The following is an 18164-nucleotide window of genomic DNA, read 5'->3' as shown; positions in this document are numbered from 1 at the left end:
TTTTGCCGATGAATAACCAGTGAATAACCAGTAAATAACCAGTGGCTAACCAGTGACTAACCAGTGAATAACCAGTGGATAACCAGTGGATAACCAGTGAAAGGTCAAAATACAACAGCTGCATATTTCTAAGAACTCTTTGGACCCTAAATGCTTCAGAAAGGCTTATAACCACTTGGCGCAGGGTCGATAAAGCCCCCCCCCCTCCTGCAACAGCTGTGAACGCATTGCCGAGCGGTGGAAGAGGAATTAAAAAGCCGAAGCTTGTGGGCAATAAAAACCAAAACGACGCGTTTTAGAAACATGAAAATGGCCGATAGAAGGTTTGGAAAATGAGATAATTTTTTCCTTATTTCCCTAAAGATGGTTTGATCCATTATTGCTGTAAAAGGTATTGATCAGCGCAGCTTTAACGTGGACCTCCTCAAACCACCAAGCTGCACCGCTTCCAAATGACAGCACTAAATTAAAGTCAGGACGTTAACTCGCCTCATTATCATTGATCTCCAAGTAGCTTTTATAACGGTGGTTCAGTGCGTATGGACAGGTGAACTCGCCTTCTCCTTTTAGCAGTACAAAGTCAGGGCGCCCCGATTGATTGGTCACCAACCGTTATCGGCCATTACTCATCCCATATACGGGACGGTTAACGCTTGGTTTCACATTTTGGTTGGAAGAAAAACACCCTCACTCGTCAGCTTTAATAGGATTTAATAGGATTTTAGATAACTTGGTGCTTTTCTCATCTAACTTTTGCTCTTAGGTAAGTTCTTCGCTCTTCCCAATAACCAAGAGCAGGTGCTGTTTAAGAAGCCATCTCTAAATCTATTACCTATAGAAATTGCTATTAGAAAAACAGAACCTTAGTAAATAGTTTTACATTCTAAAACGAAGACTTCAAATGCACCATGTGATCAATTTCGGCTGATCCTGCTCCTAGTAATTGGACCAGAAACAGTAAGTGATGAGAGCCAGAGCGCCAGATGCCTCCTAAAGGGGTTTGGATTTGAAAAATAACTGAAGATGGCGTGGATTTGTTTATTTTCACAATAACAAATGACTAAACGAGGGCTAAAACATGTGAAATGCAGGACAAAATGAATGGCAGGGGACTGAAACAACAACAACCAGCTCATTTAAATGACAGATTAACGTCATAGCAAACTCATCGTGGACCCCGAAACCCTGAAATATGGCTGTATTACACAAAAGCATCGTGTTAAAGAAAGAAAAATGAAGCACTGCTATGAGACAAATGGACACCGTTGCAGTGCAGCTTCACCCTCTTCCCACACACACACACACACACACACAGAGCATCACACACTTAACACTTCACATCACGTGCATTCCCTCGGGCACGACTTGAAACAGACGTATCCAGACAGCAGTCAGCAGTAAGCCGTTTTCCTGCCTCGTAGTCCAAACTGGGCCTATCTCTGCTCTGCAGTCAGGGAGGGGCTTTCCCGCTCTGTTTAGATAGCATTAGAATCACCTACAATTACTTAAGACACAGGCGTCACCACTATGTCACTAACCAGCTACACCCAGCAGCAGGTCTATCAGGGCTGGAATCAAAGCAAAACAAACCGGCAGGAAATGAGCTGGCCTTTCTGTATCCTTATATGTCCTGAAACTGCCCTCAACTCTCTTCAATCCACCGAATACATTCTATAGTGAGACTCTGGATGGCAATAAATCACCCCGTGTGTGTACGCGGTGTAATGAAAAGGAAGTATATACGGGGACAGAGTGATGGCAGGACAGAGAGGGCTTGAAAGTCAAACTGTAATTTCACTTATTCACAGCTTTTATGGGAGCAGAAGACGAACTGTAATCATACTGCAGCTTACGTACATATGTTACCAGTTTTCAAAAAGAGAATAAAAACCATTTTGGACATATTTGTGGAGACGGTCTCCAAGCCTCAGGCCAGATGTGCAGTTTTTTTTTCCTCCTCAGCCTCAGTCTGCACTGCAGTCTGAAGTTTCTTCCCTCCTTTCCTTCCTTTTTAAGCCCACAAAGCACTGGCTACCAACAATAAGTAACTGAAAACATGTGTCCTTTAACAACATTTAACATATGCGAGGGAACATCAGAAAATAGAATTGAGCAACCTCGACAAACAAAAGGGAGCTAGTTAGCCTCGCTGGTTAACGCTGGCACCGATTCCGGTTCATGGCTTTTTAATTAAGGCATTTCCAGCGTTTGTTCGGAGCCAAATGCATGACCTCCATTTAGTTTTGGGGTTTTTTTTTCTTCCTTGCACCAAAAGCTAAAGAACCAGCTCGCAGCACAGAAAACACTACAGCCCCTGAACTACATCGAGGTCAGGCTGAGGGATTATGGTGATCAACAATAGCACAAAATCTTTGTGAAAGTGAAAAAAAAAAGAAGAAAAACAGGTAATTCTCCAGGCTAGTGTCAAATCGAAAGGTGTGTAAAATAAGCTTGGCGATTCTAAACTGCCTGGGGGTGAGAGCATGAATGATTGGCTTTCTCCAGGTACGAGTCCAGTGATGAAACGGCCACCTGCACGGGGGGGCCGTGCCCCTCCCCTTGCATGTCTCACACGTAAATACAGCATGTCAAGTGGACCAATCACAGTCGTATGACTGTGGCCTCAACTTGTGGTTATATTTCTGAGTAAGTATTTAGTCTGCTTTATTGACCAGGAAATTTCAAAGTGTCGGTAACCATCACTGCACCTGGAGGCATGTTTTCTTTACATTTCTGTCTCAATGTTGCGTGGCAATGCTTTCTATAGAAGCCCACACCGATGAACTCTCCACATTATGCTCGCCTCTTCCTCAGCAGCCTCCTTCAGACATTGGTTGAGTCTTAACGGCACCCAAAAAGATGTCTTTGTTAACCTGCCGCTGTTCCTCCTCATAATTCACCCGTGCCAAACAGAAGCGGATCAGCGCTGTATCACTGTGTCCTGACACACAGAGTCCACAAACCCAGGACAACTTGTTGTTTAAATAATAAAGAATAAAAAAAAAAGGGGGGTATTGCGTCTCACTTCAACGGAAAATCAAGCTGTGCACCCTTTGTTCGGGGATCAAATTCAGGTGATCAGATCAGTCAAAACAACAGCTCTTCAACTCCTTAACTACCAGCTGAAAGTGCACACATCCCACCACACACACAGCCCCATGTGTGCACACCTACACAATGAACGTCAAAGTGACCCGCCAGCTTGGTCTGAACTAGGGCTGTAAAATCTGAGTCCCCCCCCACCGAGCTCAATAACTCACTGCACCCAGAAACTGCTCGGACGGCGCTAGTGTTTATGTGGAGCAAACTCAAGCATCCCATCGATTCATCATGCAAGTGTAGGCTAGTTTTAAGGTTTGGCTAAAAATGGCCCAACACAACATGATGACTAAGGACATGTGGGCCAGCAGCTCAGCCAGCTGGTAAAAATGATGTGGCATTCTGTGTTATGCGACCATGTGCTGAGCGGCCCCTGAGCAGAACAGTGGGAAAACGCACTCTTTAACACAAGGACAAGACTCTTGGTAATAGCTGACAGAGCGAACCAAAGCGTCGCAGCATGTCAACTGTATCCTGGCAACAAAATATTTCTGTGCAGCGACGCTGGGAAACGTAGGCAACTGTCGTTACAGTCTTAACAACTACAACTCTGGAACCAATATCCTGAGTAACATTCAAGCCATTCTGCTGCTTCTAACTTTATCTGGAAGAGATCACTGTACAAGCAAGATAAGCCAAATTAACCGCACAGATGTAGTCTTAAAGTTACCTGAAAGCTGGTTTTCTCACATGATTTCTCACGGTGGCTATAAAAAAAATAAGGTTTTTTGTTTACATAAACCCACCGAAAATGCTTCAAACGCAACTGATCAGGTTTCTGCTGGTTGGTTGGTTTTAAATCCATCTTCCAGCAGCTGGACATCAACCTTGCAGTGCAAGGATGTGCCGTTTTGGAATATCAGCTCTGGCGACACAAAGAGTTCCATCTTCACAAACCTTAAGGCAATCCTTTCATTTTTTTCTGCTGTCATGCTAATGTGCGTGCTGTCAGCACATCAGTTGGGAGTTGGAAGAGGTATCCACAACTGCTCAACTTATCGGCTACTTATGAATTCATTTACACCTCCATTTATTCAACTCCAGTGACTCTCGCATGACTACCAAGTGCCTCTTATGTGACATCAAGGTGTGAATTGTTCTCCGAGGTGAAGTGCTGGAAAGAAAAAAAATAATAAAAATCCTCCAGGCAACTGGTAGAGTTAATAAATGCCAAGAGGACCAAGTAATTCTTCTAGTTGCCACCAAGTTGGGATTATTACATGTTCTATCACCTGAATTACTGGGAACCATCACTGAGTGTGGGTTGGGGAAATGTAAGAGAAGAGAAGCCGGTTGCTCCCCTGACAACAGAGCGCAGGTGAAGAGGGAACCAGGCTTCAAGTTCAATCATCACAACTTCTCTCTAACAGATGAAAGAAAGATGGTGAAACAATCACCGTCTTCAGGTTGCCAAAGTGAAGAAACGGCTTCCCGAGTGAGAATGAACACGTGCCGTGGCAACCGCTTGGCTGCTTCCAAAGGCTGGATCAAACGCTCAGCATCTCTCAGCTCGACGACCAGCAAACTTCACGCACGTGTGCAAACGGTGAAACGTATACCGTGATCCTCCCTCATTGGCTTTTATGACAACAGTCTCCATAAATAGAAGAGCGTTTCAAACCTGATGGGAAGGATTTGGCATTCCTGCCGCACGACTCACTTGGTGGGGTTAATAGAGGTGGACAGTCCCAATCATGACACTAAATGGCTTTAAAACGACACTCGTTTTCACCAGCGGCGCGTGAAGGTCACGGCCGCTGCGGCAAACCCCCCCCCCCCCCCCCCCCCCGAACTCTTCCACGCTGCCTGCTGCTGGCAGCTCTCGGAGCCTGCTGCCAGGTTTATCCGGTTATTAGGTCTCAATAGAAATACAGCTTGGTGTCACACAGCCGCAGCTGCTCGGGGTGAATCTCTGCCAAGAGTCATGGAAAGTGATGCTTGGGTGTTTACATGTGTGAGCAGAGGTGAGCGGCTCGGCCTTGTGAATAATAGACATTAAAAAAACAAAACAAAAAAGGAGGAAAGAAAAAAACAAAAACAAAGCAGAAGTTTCCAGTGTGAAGCCTGTCAGGTTTCCATGTTTCTCTTTCCACTGATAGATGACTCGGCACGCATGATGGACTTGATAGCTTATTAGCAGGTGGCTATCTGAGGGGCCAAGCGCCTCCTTTTATTCCTCGACCCTGTTGCCGTGGCTGTATTTGGAGGGATTTTGCTTCTCTGGAAGGCTGCTGGGCTGTAATTTCAAGATGACCTCAGTCATGGACCAACTAGCAGCCTTGTCACAATAACGCTTATTTGTAGCACTTCGGTATTGACAGACCAACCGTAGCGGATGCCAGACAACTGTCACCCTTCAGTGTTCATTTCGTTTTCCTTCATGATTCAGTGCACATAAATGCTCAATAAAAACAAGAGCATTCAGCCTTGATATCAGACATCTAGCAGCCAAGCTTGCCTGCAGCATCACTCCTAGGAGCATTCCCACTTGGACCATCATAAAGAGATGGAGTCATTGGTCTCCTGGCCACAGCCAGCCATTCTCCATCGCTATCCCTGGCATTTTAGTGCAGCTTCTCTAGAAATCTGGATTTCCATCACCCTGTTGTATTTTCCATCAAACGGAACGGTTCCTGTGCAGAGATGAGGGGCCCCAGCAGTCCACTCAATGTAATAATAGACAAAGACCAATATATAACACCAGGCTACCTATATAACACCCTATATCACAGCCGGACAAATCCCCATATAACCACAGTCCAAGTGAACCAACCTCTCTGACTTCCAGTGCAACATTCAGGTACCACTCACAGCTGTTCGAGGTGTGATCAGATCATTTTAGTCTCTGTATGAGCAAATCTGGACAAACTGACAACATGCCAGACTATATTATGAGCAAAAAACAAAAAAAAAACGACCTGCCTTTCAATCCGTCTGCTGGTTTTACTTCCCGAGATTACGGTAAAGATTGTGAGCGAGACAAACAGACCTTTGCTGACTGTTCCCTCCCTACGGCACCGGGGTTGTTGCTCTCACAAAGAAATCAATAACCTGCAATGATTAAGCTTGACATGGTGGATTGGTTGTTAAGGTCTGGCCAGGTTCACAAAGGAGCGGAGACAATGCGTGACTTTTTGTTGAACGTCAGCAGCTGAGTCTTGTGAGCGAGGAGGCGTTGACGGATGCGAGGCAGCTGAGCCCAAGCATCCATCAAACCTCTGACGGCGTCCCGTGCCGTCAGAGGCAGTTCCCAGAAACCGAATTTCAGCACATTTAGTCCCAGCAAAGCCGCACACATGCCCACCGTGTGTGACTCACTCGTATTTTTCATGCATCTATTCACTCTGCTTTTCCTGTTAAACCATTTGCATCAATGCCACCTTCAATGTGACTCAAGTTGAATTTGAGTGGGCTGCGCTGGCAATGGAACACAATAATCCACTCCATTATCACAGCTGGACGGAAAAGATTTGATTCAGGTCTCAGCTGACAAACCTGTAAGTGTTTTGTGAGAGGTTTGCCCAACGAATAAAGGTACCAAATGGGGTAATATGATTTTCCTTACATGATCTGTGAGAGAGAGTCCATCTGTCTCCCTGTGAAAAGGAGCTCAGCCACACTTTGTCCTTCCTGGACTGCTGAAACGCCAGCTTTCTGTTATTTCTCCAACTTGCTCCTGTTACCAGGACTTTGCAACAGAACAAAACCCATAAAGGTGGACAATCGCTGGTTCACGGCTTCAATCTCCATACAATTATTAAGAGCTTAAGCGAATAAATGATTACTGGAATTTGTCATCACTTGTTCTGATAATCAGTTAATCGGGTTTGAGTATTTCTGAGGGAGTGAAAGTTTTCTGATTTCTTTGTTTCTGATTTTTTGACTCCTCTGTGAACATGAACGGATTGGTTTTTTGGCTTGTAAACAAAACAAGATATTCGAGGATGTCATCCTGGGCCATGACTTTAACTGATAACTTCCTGACAGCGATAACAACATTTCACAGTGATTAACAAAGAAAACAATCAGTAGATGGACCAACATTGCAATTAAAGCCCTTGATTTCTAAAGGCTGACGTTATTCTAAATAATGACGACAGAATGGCACCAAACAATCAGTCCGACTGATAAATTGGTCTAATCTGCCCTGAAAACATCGGCCTCCAAAGATAGAAAAAAACCACAACAAACAACTTCATCCTCAGAATCAGCACAAAAGACAAACATTTGCTCATTTCTGTGTCTCAGTTCAGAGCTTTCTGACATTTTGCCTTATCTAAGAACAAGCACCTTTCCACTTTTTTGACGTTGCTCTGAAAAACAAGCGACTCCGAAAAGAGCCGACGCTGCATTTCTTAATGTTTTGGATAATCGGTTGAACATTCACCAAGGTAGGAAGATTCATCAAAGGCAGCAGATGGGTTCCCATTAACCAGCAAATCTGAAACAACGGTTTGAACAAAAGAAACGTGAAGCTAACGCTTTCATTAACTGGTCTGAGGCGGATAACCTGGACTGAGCAGTGACATCATAGGCTTCACTGCTAAAGGTTGCATTTCAGTAGGGTGGGTGCTTATGAAGCTAATGGATGCCTGCTGTGTATTATGGGCCTGATTAAACTGGACCACAGTCTCATGTTGGTCTCCACTCAGAGGACCACATATGCAATAGACTGATGTCTAAAGTTAGTGATACTAAGTGCATGAATCAAACAGGCACCATCACAACAAAGTCCCTGGCACATGGACACTTGATCAGCGACTTCCACACCATTATTAGTCTGAGATGAGAGGTATTGGCACCTCTGACCACCACCACCAGCTTTCAGATACAAAACTAAACGACGAAAACGTATCCACAGGATTTATGCAGCCTTTACCTTTTGCAACTAACCTGCTGAGCGTTAGAGGGAGAGATATTAAAAAAAAAAAAAAAAAAGAGGGGAGGGGAGGGGGGCACCTTGCAGAAGATGAGGCAGAAGGTGTCATCTCATTATGATATTTCTGCCGGTTTCATCAAGCTTTCCGAACATGATGCAAAATTACCACTGGCAGCTAAAAATAAGTGCAGCACGGCGACTTTGTGATAACTGGGACAGGTTGGGATATATATTTGGGTCTTACGGGCTTTTCCGTTCTCACAGACGCACAAAGCCAACAGAAATCTGCCAGGGCTTCTGGAAATGAAACCAATCACATCAAATCAATGCTTCGGGAAATATAATCCCATATCCTTGGGCACTGGGAGGTGACATAGACCCTTTTTTTCTTTTCAAATATATTTCAAACCCTTTAAAATAAGCAGATGGAGCCAGGAAAATATCATTGATAAACCCATTTATAAAGATGATCAATAGCTAAAACTTGGACTGGACACTTGCCACCTTGGCTAAGAACTGGATAACAAAATGAAATAAATCGCTCAAACTCAAAGAGGACTTCTTAGACTCGACTCCTGCTTCACAGCGGCTGAAAACGCCACGCTGTGTCACCTTTTAAACGCAGCTGACTCGCTGTAAGTGAGGGGAAAAACGATGACGCTCGTCTTCCTGTGTGCACATTACAGCCCGTTTTGACCCCGATGGGTTCAGCTGGTGCTGTCCACAAGCAGCACAGCGACAGTGAAGGAATGTGAGCGCCGCAGCCCGGAAAGAGAGCGGCGCGCCCGCGTTCGACGCGCAAAACGCCCGGCAAGAGGACATACTCACAGTCAAGATGTTTCTTCTTGGGTCCGCTGATTTCATGCGTGGTGGCTTTGCACACAGCCTTGCTGATCGCAGACCCAGTCATGCTGTGCTGCGCGGCCGCGATCCGATCCGTGATAGATTGGCCAGACATCGCTTCTGTTCCTGCCTCCGCTTCTTCCTCAATCTGCCAAAATAGCACAATAATGACGATCCGATCAATGGATCAAACTCCCCAGGGGGGACACAGCTCAACGTGACCTCGCTGTCAAGTGGAGGGGGGGGTAAAGGGCTGGTTCACACACCCCACAGATAAGTTCTTTTTCCAGGTGCGTGGAAAGACCTGTGCAGTCTGCCGCAACGTCAGATAAGTCGTGGTAGAAAAGTAACGTCTTATTATTATTATAATATATATATATTTTTTTACAATCAACAGCCGGGTTGCACTTTTTCTTTGGAGTTAAATTGTTTGGCAACTGTTTCCGTCTCACTATAGAATGAAAGAAAAAAAAAAAAAAAAAAGCACGACGACACTAGTCAGAGCTAGTCTGTGTTAGCTAATGTTTCCGTTGCAGTACTCGAACCAGGAAAGAGTCCCACTGTGGAATTTGCAAACACTTGAAATGACTTTATGGCCAGAAATTAACATAGCTAACTGGCTGGTTTGTAACCTGAATAATTTATTTGGTATCACCAAAGAGACAAGTCCACCTACGGTTTAGAAAAAAAAAAAGAAAGAAAAAAAAGGAGTAATCCTTGTGAAATCACAGCTTGAAGAACACCACGAACAAACGCAACAATCCAAAGAAAAGAAAAAAAATCTTGACTTCTTCCTCCACGTCAACTTGTTAGCTTGAGCTTTTAAGCTATCACTGCTCGCTCGGCAAAGTGTGTGCGAAACCCCAGTTCCGATGTAAAAACTCACTCAGAACTGGACAGCACATTGTTTGAAGTTTGAACAAGGAGACTGTAAAACTGACAGCCAGGACAGGCGCAGTTTCTCACGGTAAGAAAAGATGCAACGAGCGGATTGGTGTTAGCCGAGCAGCTAGCGGGATTAGCTAACGTGCCAGCCAGCAGTAGAGCAAGCCCAGCCGGCAGACCCGGTAAGTTGAAAATGACAGCTCCAGTTGCTCGTTCGTTTCCCCTGACGGTCCTCAGGCTCAGTTGGTGTTGTCCTCCGTCTGACGCCACCACATTACCGGCAGGGTTTTTCTCCGAAAGTCCTGTCCGGTGTCAATGTCTGTGAAGTCACTTCAGTGGTTTCCCTTTACGAACTGACTGACTGGCTGCTGCTCTGCCGGACAAAATGGCAGCGTAAAAAAATCAGCTGATCTCACAACTGCGCTGCATTCAAACATTCGTTTTCGCCTCAGAATTTAGACATCTACATAAATCTGCATACATCTACGTGTTCCTGTGCGTTCAAGTACTGGGTTTTCCGGTTTCCAAATGTTTCTCATACAGAGCTGGTGTGCTAAAATGCTGTTAAAAAAACGCTTCCTGCCGCAGCCATGCAGAAAACTTGCACTTAGTATTTACTTTGCTTAATTTTTTTAATGACCCTGGGACCAGAGCTTTATATCTGTAAAATTGTTAATACGTCTCAAAATAAGATAAATAAGAACAAAAATGAGAGACAACATTAGTTTTAAAACAAAAATCGCCGGTTTTGTTTCTTGTTTCCGCACCACATGTGGGTTCAAAGTGTAATTGCTATATTTTCGACAGATTTTGAACGTCTCGCGTGTCTGTTGGCCAGAAACTAACGAGTGAGTGAAACCTTTCAACTGTAGAGGAATTTATGAGACAAAGTCATCAAATTTCAAAACCTTTTACATCGTGGTGCTTTTTCATGCTTTAATAAAACAAACCGACTCTATACTCAGTGTTCGCTCTTTTGAAAACGCCCCTTTCGAGCCACATTGATAGAAATTTATTAAATAATTCCTCATCCGCCGTGTCCTTGTTTGACTCCAGACTATATGGAACACGGTGTGCAGAAAAATCAGCGCGCAGCCCAGCGGGTCTCACACCGGATCTGAGCAGCTGAATAAATCAAATATCTGGCAGCACATAACTGAATTTCACATAGGATGTAACTGAATGCCAGGCTGCTGTTCTCAGCCAGCATAAGCAGTTCATTACAACTGCTTTCATGTAAGCAGTGTGTCCTAATGCAATAAACTCAGCCTGTCTGTTCGGTGGTGGCTCCTTTCAGTTTAGAGTTGGCTGCACATAACCTGAGAGTCCCAGGCAGCAGTGTAGTGATGCGCCTCAAAGATGGAGAGCCAGGTCACGGTGGGGTAATTTACCTGTGAGGTGTCAAGCAGCTTCTTGTCAGTTTCAGTTTCAGAGAACCAGCTGTAGTTTGCAGTATTTCCCGCCACGGTGAGAAATACTGCAAACTGAACCCAGCAGCAGCACCAGGTAGCGAATTCCTGGGAACCACCGCTGGTCTGGTTTCAGCATCCACTGACCTCTCTGACGCCCACACTCCTTCCCAGCAGGAGGAAAAAAGACTTTAGAAGATATTGATGTCTGATCCACCGAGCTGTCAAAGCGGGTAATGTGAAAAAAACAACGTTATTAGCATTGGAAGCTGATGCTGTATGCATCTATGTATGAGCCGCCATCAGCAAGACTCTGTTTATATGGTTTATTTCTACTGCCAGATCTGATAAGCGTGCTGACAAATGTAAATGCTGCAGAAGAAAAAAAAAAGGAAACCAAAAAATGCCGCGGTGGATGGAAGTGGTTAAGTCTGCAATGATCTCAGAGTTCAGTTCCCAGATTCAGCTCTTTCATGTATGAAACTACACTAGTTGCTTTTCAGTAGATTACTGTACTCATTGCTTTGGTCATGCAGCAGATGCAGTCATTTAATTCATTTTTACTTCAGATCTCACAAGATTTAGCAAAGAACAGCAGTTCTTTATGGGATAAAGTAAAAACGAGCATTGCAACATGCAGAATTAATGTGGCGCAGCATGGTGTCTGACAGTAACATCTATGCCTACAGGGGATCTACACCTGACTTGCATGTAATCAAAAGCAACTGCAGCACTCAGAAGAGACAGAGGTAAGCCCAGGGTGAAGTTGCAGACCTCCTACTCAACTCATCAATCCCTTTAGACTCAGAGTGCAGTGTTGCCATCTGCAGGCAGAAGGCCTGAACTCCCTATTTCCATGGCAACTGCATGTGTGGATGCAGGCACCCTCCCTGTAGCTCCTGGCAACAGGCTCTCAGCTGTCAATCACAGGATGAGCCGATGCTTAGCCCAAGGCCAGTGTGTTCTGAGAGATAGGAGTAAATCCATTACTGGGCAGGTGACAGGGATGGGGTCACTTGGCAGAATTGGCAGAGAGAAAGATGGAGAGCTCTGAGGCCCTAAGGTACACACACCTCATTCATGATGTGTAAATGGACTCTAGCATGTCTGGGATGATAATTTACAGTGTTATCACAATGACTACGATCGATGGAGAAGCTCAGCAACGACAGAGCTATACTGTTATGAACACTCTGGGTTGTCTTGACCTTTATGCTTCAGTAACAAAGTCATGTGCTCACTGAGGCTGATAGTATGTCAAGATTGACAAGACCATTTACCTCACAGCACTAAGATTAGATATTCTGATAAAAATGACTGGCTTCTCTGGCTCTCCTTCAAAGAACAGAGTCTATAACAGTCACTTTAAACATAGCCTGCAGCTGAGGGGTCTCTAAGGCTCCAGGCTGGGTCTGTGCCCCACCGGCTTATTTGTTAATCCATCCCTAATTATAATGTTTTGTTGAGTATTTTCTGTTTTGTCTGAAATGTTAGTGTGGGGCCCTTCTGTGTGGATTTTGCATGTTCTCCCCGTGTATGCGTGGGTCCTCTCCGGGTACTCCAAAAACATGCGTGTTAGGTTGTGTGTCTCGTTTGTCTCTATGTGGCCCCTGCGATAGACTGGCAACCTCTCCGGGGTGTACCCTGTACCTCAGCACCTACTGTGCTTTGGGCTCCTGCAGTGTGTGGGGTCATCATACACAAACGGGCCCCTTTTTGTCCAGTTGGTCATTTGGCTCTAAATGTGCTAACACATTTCAGCATGTTTTCCTTTTTACTAAAGAAAAGATGCAAACTCACACATCCAAAGTTTGACTTCATAGAGAGAAAACTCATATAGTTATTATGAAATCATTGTTTTAATTGAAATATTTTAATTTTAAGGCCATTAGTGTGTGTAGAAGTTTGTAAGAAATTTACACTACGACAGATGATGAGATACAGATATGCTGGTCTCAACTGATCTGACACTAAGATAATAACAACACAATCACAACCTGCATACTAATACAAAACAACACTGCTAATTATCAGCATCTTTGTCCAGTTGCACCACTTTGGCAGAGACTGACTGCTAGAAGGTTCCTATTTGTCTATGCAGTGCTCATCCTGTCAGGCTTATGTCAGGAAGAACTGTATGTTTCAGACCAGTCTGAGCCATAAATCTTTAAAGCTGTATTAATCAATAGAAACTGTCAATGCAAAACTTCAAAAACATAACTTATGAATGTACTGCTCCTCAGCGCTTAGATAAATTCTTCAGTAAACAGATGTGGTGGAGAAGCTGTGGGTTTGTGTATGAATATCTAATTACACGCTAAATATCACACCGCCACTGTGGAGCTTGAGGGCTGCTCAAAATTCTCTCAGATCACTTATTCATACAGACAGCCTTTTGGAGACAGGGAGCTGATGAATGATGAGACTGGCCAAGTTTAATTGGATCTGTTAAGATGCAAACTTGATAGTCGTCGTCTTGCAGATATGCTCAGTCCATAAGTCACGCCGTCTGTGAGGTGACTCTTCGCTTATCTGAATTGTTACGTTCTTATTCATTCAAGAACAGATGCAGAGAGTACTGACAGTCAGATAAAGTGGTAACAGGAGATTTATCTTTAAATAAATGGAAAGAAGCCTGATTAGAACAGCTATAACTTATAGCTATACCCCATGACTATCAATATCGAATCCACATTTGCATAATAATATTCTTAGGTTATCACACTTGTTTATTTCAAACTATATACACAAATAATTATTTTGGCACCAATGATGCTGCACCTTTTGATATCTATACATTATTGAAAAATAAAATTACCTTGTGTAAAGTATATATGTGGCAGAAATCATGGGGACACGACTAAAGAGACATTAACGGTTAACAAGATGTCATTTTGAATCATATGGATTGAAAGTATTTGTGGTAATTAGAGACACAAAACAAAGCTTTGTAAGGTTTTGAATTTGTATTCTCAGAATGGCTTGAATTGCTTTCAAGCTTAAAACAAGATTCAGTGGGCTCCCTCCACTGGAGCTCAGCACACGTCTACATGTTTTAGCCTTTTGCTGCCACTTGGGGGCAGTATTAGAAACATGAGAAATAATCTGTGCTGTGTGCTGCTCTTGGTTGTGTTATTGGGCTGTTGTTGGTCCTTAAGTCTTGCTCATTGGACTCCTAACCCTAACCATTAGTGGAGGGAAGCAAATAAAAAAAAGTTGCTAATTGCAGAAGTAAAGCTGAAGTAGAACAGCGAAAGGACTGTGGAGAAGATAGTGTAGGACAGGAATTGTGATTTAATCATTTAATCCGAAACCCTGAACATAAACTGCTTCAGAGCAGGTTATGACTTCAGCGCATTACTATGGTGATCTAACCAAGTAAAAAAAACAGCCACCTATGTGACACTGAAGATTCAAACTTTCTACTTAGTTTTTAACTAGATATTTTTTCTTTGTATGCTCCTTCTCCTTTCTAATTTCCAAGTGACATTTCCACCAATGTAAATGTATGACTTGTATTTATGCAATGGAAAATTAGCAGAAAGTTTCAGTTTCTTTTACCGCTACAAAGCATTTTAGCATCTTTCAGCTAATTGTTTTGATTTTCTAGAACTCAAATTGGCAGTTCTGGTCTTTTCGTCCTCCTCTCTTATCTTAGATAAGGGCTGGAGATGAAGCAGGGGGCCTTGAATTCAGGGCTTTCCACATATTTCAAAGTGACCATTTGAGCTACGTAGCTAACGTACAGTTTTCAAACCTTACAACAGGTATCAACTAGTACAGCCAGATCCTAGCACATCATTAGCAGTAAATTGTTTTTTTTATTCTTTTAAACAAGAGCTGGTGGAGACAAAGTTAGAGCTAAAAGAGGGTAACATGAATGTTAACATTCCCTTGTGTCAGTTAGATGTTTGAAAAAAACAGGCAGTTGTTTGCTAAAGGTGACAATATTACTATTGTCCTCATAATGCTAAAAAGACTGACGTCAGAGTTTGTAATTTTTTAAAAAATGATTTGGCAAACAACCAAAGCAACAATCAGTTGACACAGATGTTGTGATATCCCAGGTGGTCAAAATGCTGTGTCCCCATATTGGTCCAAGTTCACAGTACACTGGTTTGAGTTTGTGTAATAAAATCATACTCAGTCACCACACTTCATCTTATTCATGATACATCTAAATACAGCAACATTTTCAGCACACACCCAAAAGCTAGCATTGAGCCTCAGTCGATACTTGTAGAATCAAGTTCAAATCAAACAAATGGAAATATTTAATTATTTTTCTCTTCGTTGACTTATTCTGTACAACTACTGTGTGTCGATCTCAATCATGCTTGTCAGCTTTCTTTGGCGTAATTTTTTTTACTTATGACAGTTCTTTTACTTGGGTACACAAAGTTACCTACAAAGTTTTTACTGACTAATACTTTCTACTCTGGAAAGGACCATACATTTCAGTGAAGTAAGTTTTTTTGCAAATTAATACATTTTCACATTAAATATCCATTTGTCCAAAATACATTCTTTGACCTTCAAAAGCAGCAAACGACTTGACGGTCACATCCTTATCGTGTCACAGTCTGAGCTCTTCAGTAAGGGGTCGGTTCATATTTTTACCTGTGAAAAATCCGTGCCATTGTAAGGATGTTAAAGAGCAGTGCTCTAATTCAGACAGACATATGGCTTCACACCATCACTGTCAGAGCGTCTGACTCTGGGCCAACAGCGACTGGCTGGCAGCAGCCGACGCAGACGTATCTGAGGATCCACAGGTAGACGCTGCCGGACAGGGTGACAGTCAGGCCTAGCAGCAGAAGGCTGATGAGTGTCTGAGGGCTGAGAATGATTTGGGAGGCAATGGTGGAGTCCTCAGTTGATTTCTGGGCTAGAACAAATTTGAAAGAATAAAGGCAAAAATTAAAAACCACTGACAATAATAAGTTTTATTATGGATAGAGGTAAATTATACCAGCTGCTGGCCTCTGTGAGTCTTTAGCCAAGCTGTAAATATTAGTCCAAAAACATGAACATGAACATGAAGCTTCATGTTTCAGTATTGAATAAACAAAAACATCTCCATCTAGTGTTCATGTGATGTTGTAGCTACATAAACCCCTGAAACAACCGAAGACTATAAATGTACGTGTATATATATATATATATATATATGTGTGTGTGTGTGGAAAGGCCTATAAATAGGATGTTGATGTCACACAGACAACTGAAGGTGACACAGCTTTGTTTCACAGAACAAACTGTTATTCACAGCTAAATCTCCCATTGCCTACACGGAAGTGACAGAAGCAAACCATTTAGGTTGAGGCTATGAATACGTTTAAAAGACTCTTAAGAGAACAGTTGACAGCCACTGAATTTAGAGGCTGAAAATGACATGAAATTAAGTCAAGATAAGTAAATAGATGAGCACTTTATGCCTTATAATAGTAGAATAAAAGTCAGATCACCACACTTTCACAGGTTAGGTCACAGTTAGCATCCATTTTTTTAGCTGTCCCTTTTGTGGGTACAGGGGTCACTAAACTCAGGCTGATCAAAGCCCCCCATGTCTCAATGTTAATTGCCTTTTGACCAATAGTTGATAGTAGGCGAACTTCCATTGATAAAGTGACCACCGTGCAGCTCAGTTTACTGAGGTGTTGCATGGAAACAATAAAGGCCATCAGATGGATTTGGAGTGAGGAAAACAAACTATAAATAGAGATATGATTTATGCACTACCGCCTCGTCAGGGCTGATTGAAATTCTTGGTGAGTCCGCTCTGAGACCCTCCACCCAGCCTTTGAAGGGTATTTGAGGAGCACAGAGTGCGTACATAAACCACAGAAGTAATCAGGCTCTCCCATTTCATAGCAATATATTCAAAAAGAAACTGTTAACTTGAAATCCACATTTTAACTAAAGGTTTATTTCAGTTTCAGTATCTAAATATGGATAAAAAGTCAGAGCAAACTATTAGATGTATTTTTTGATTAACTGTCATAACATCAGATCTCTGATCATCACAAGTGACTTCCTTTTATGTCTGATTTCACAGTCTTGAAGGACACATGAAGTGGTTAGTGCTTAAAGGAATAAGAGAGGGTCTCATCTCACAAGTGGCACATATAACTTCATGACACAAGACTGAATTGGAGTTCCTAGCTTGTACATCAATTCAGCGGAAACCCAATTGGTACCACTCAATACGGCGCATTACTGAGGCAATAACACAATTTAAAACGGATGTTTCAGATGGCTAAGTGTCCTCTTATTGTTAATCGCCTTTGTAGAAGCATTGAGAATTAACTGTCCCATGGCTGCAGGGATGAATAATGTGTGTCTCTAAGCGAACTGACGGAAGAAACCAGTTTGCAGAAAAATGTCAATGTTTAGCTCTGGGCTCTGCGGTAAATAACTTTGTGGTCCAAACTGAAACATTGCAACAGTCCCTTCTGTTTCATCTAGCGCCATCAACACCTTTTCATTTGCCGAATATTTTCATCCAAAAGGCAGCAGATGTGTTCTCAAACCTGCCACATTCCTCTCATTTCAATTTTCAATTGGATCGCTGCTTCCTCTTGCATTAAGGAGCACATTTCATGTTCGTGTAACAGTTGGTGATTTCTATAGAGTTCTGCTACAGTAGCTTTAGATCCTGTAATGTTAAATAAAAGAAAAGGAAAAACACATTTTTTTCCCTCTGCTGTACAATATGGCAGCGCCTCTTGTCACCTTATGTCTGAAACACTCAAGTGCAGCTTCTGTCTCTTAAAGGGTCCCTTTCCCAATATTGCCAACCTACTGCGATTAGTCAGTGGATCAAAAATGAGTATAAGGCAGCTGCTTTCTCTCTTTATTTAGGCATGAAACCACACAGCAGGCGATAAACGAATGTATCACACACTGATGTAGAGGAGAGAAAGAAGAAAAGCCCAGACTACAAATTAGCCCTGTCAGGGAGGTCAGGAGCAATGTCTGATGCGGGAGATAATTAATCCCTTTAGTGGGGACTTGGGCTTTGTGGCTTTGCAGATCTTTTTTTTACC

At 42.9% G+C, this 18164-nt stretch overlaps 1 protein-coding gene across 3 annotated transcripts in view; it reads right to left on the bottom strand.

Annotated features, from left to right (window-relative positions):
- Positions 1-10104, bottom strand: part of LOC140281897 (phosphatidylinositol-binding clathrin assembly protein) — a 65979-nt gene extending 55875 nt beyond the window's left edge. For 2 of the 3 annotated variants that reach the window (XM_072376403.1, XM_072376404.1), the window contains exon 1: positions 8807-10104. In XM_072376403.1, coding sequence (XP_072232504.1) covers positions 8807-8936 — 130 coding nt within the window. In that variant the 5' untranslated portion in view covers positions 8937-10104. The remainder of the gene's footprint in view (positions 1-8806) is intronic. The other variant, XM_072376402.1, reaches the window with a different exon arrangement.
- Between the last annotated feature and the right edge of the window lie 8060 nt (positions 10105-18164).

The sequence above is a fragment of the Leuresthes tenuis genome, unplaced genomic scaffold (assembly GCF_036924035.1).
Source record: "Leuresthes tenuis unplaced genomic scaffold, fLeuTen1.0.hap1 SCAF_22, whole genome shotgun sequence".
NCBI classification, from domain to species: Eukaryota; Metazoa; Chordata; class Actinopteri; order Atheriniformes; family Atherinopsidae; genus Leuresthes; species Leuresthes tenuis.
This window is presented reverse-complemented; position numbering and strand designations above follow the sequence as displayed.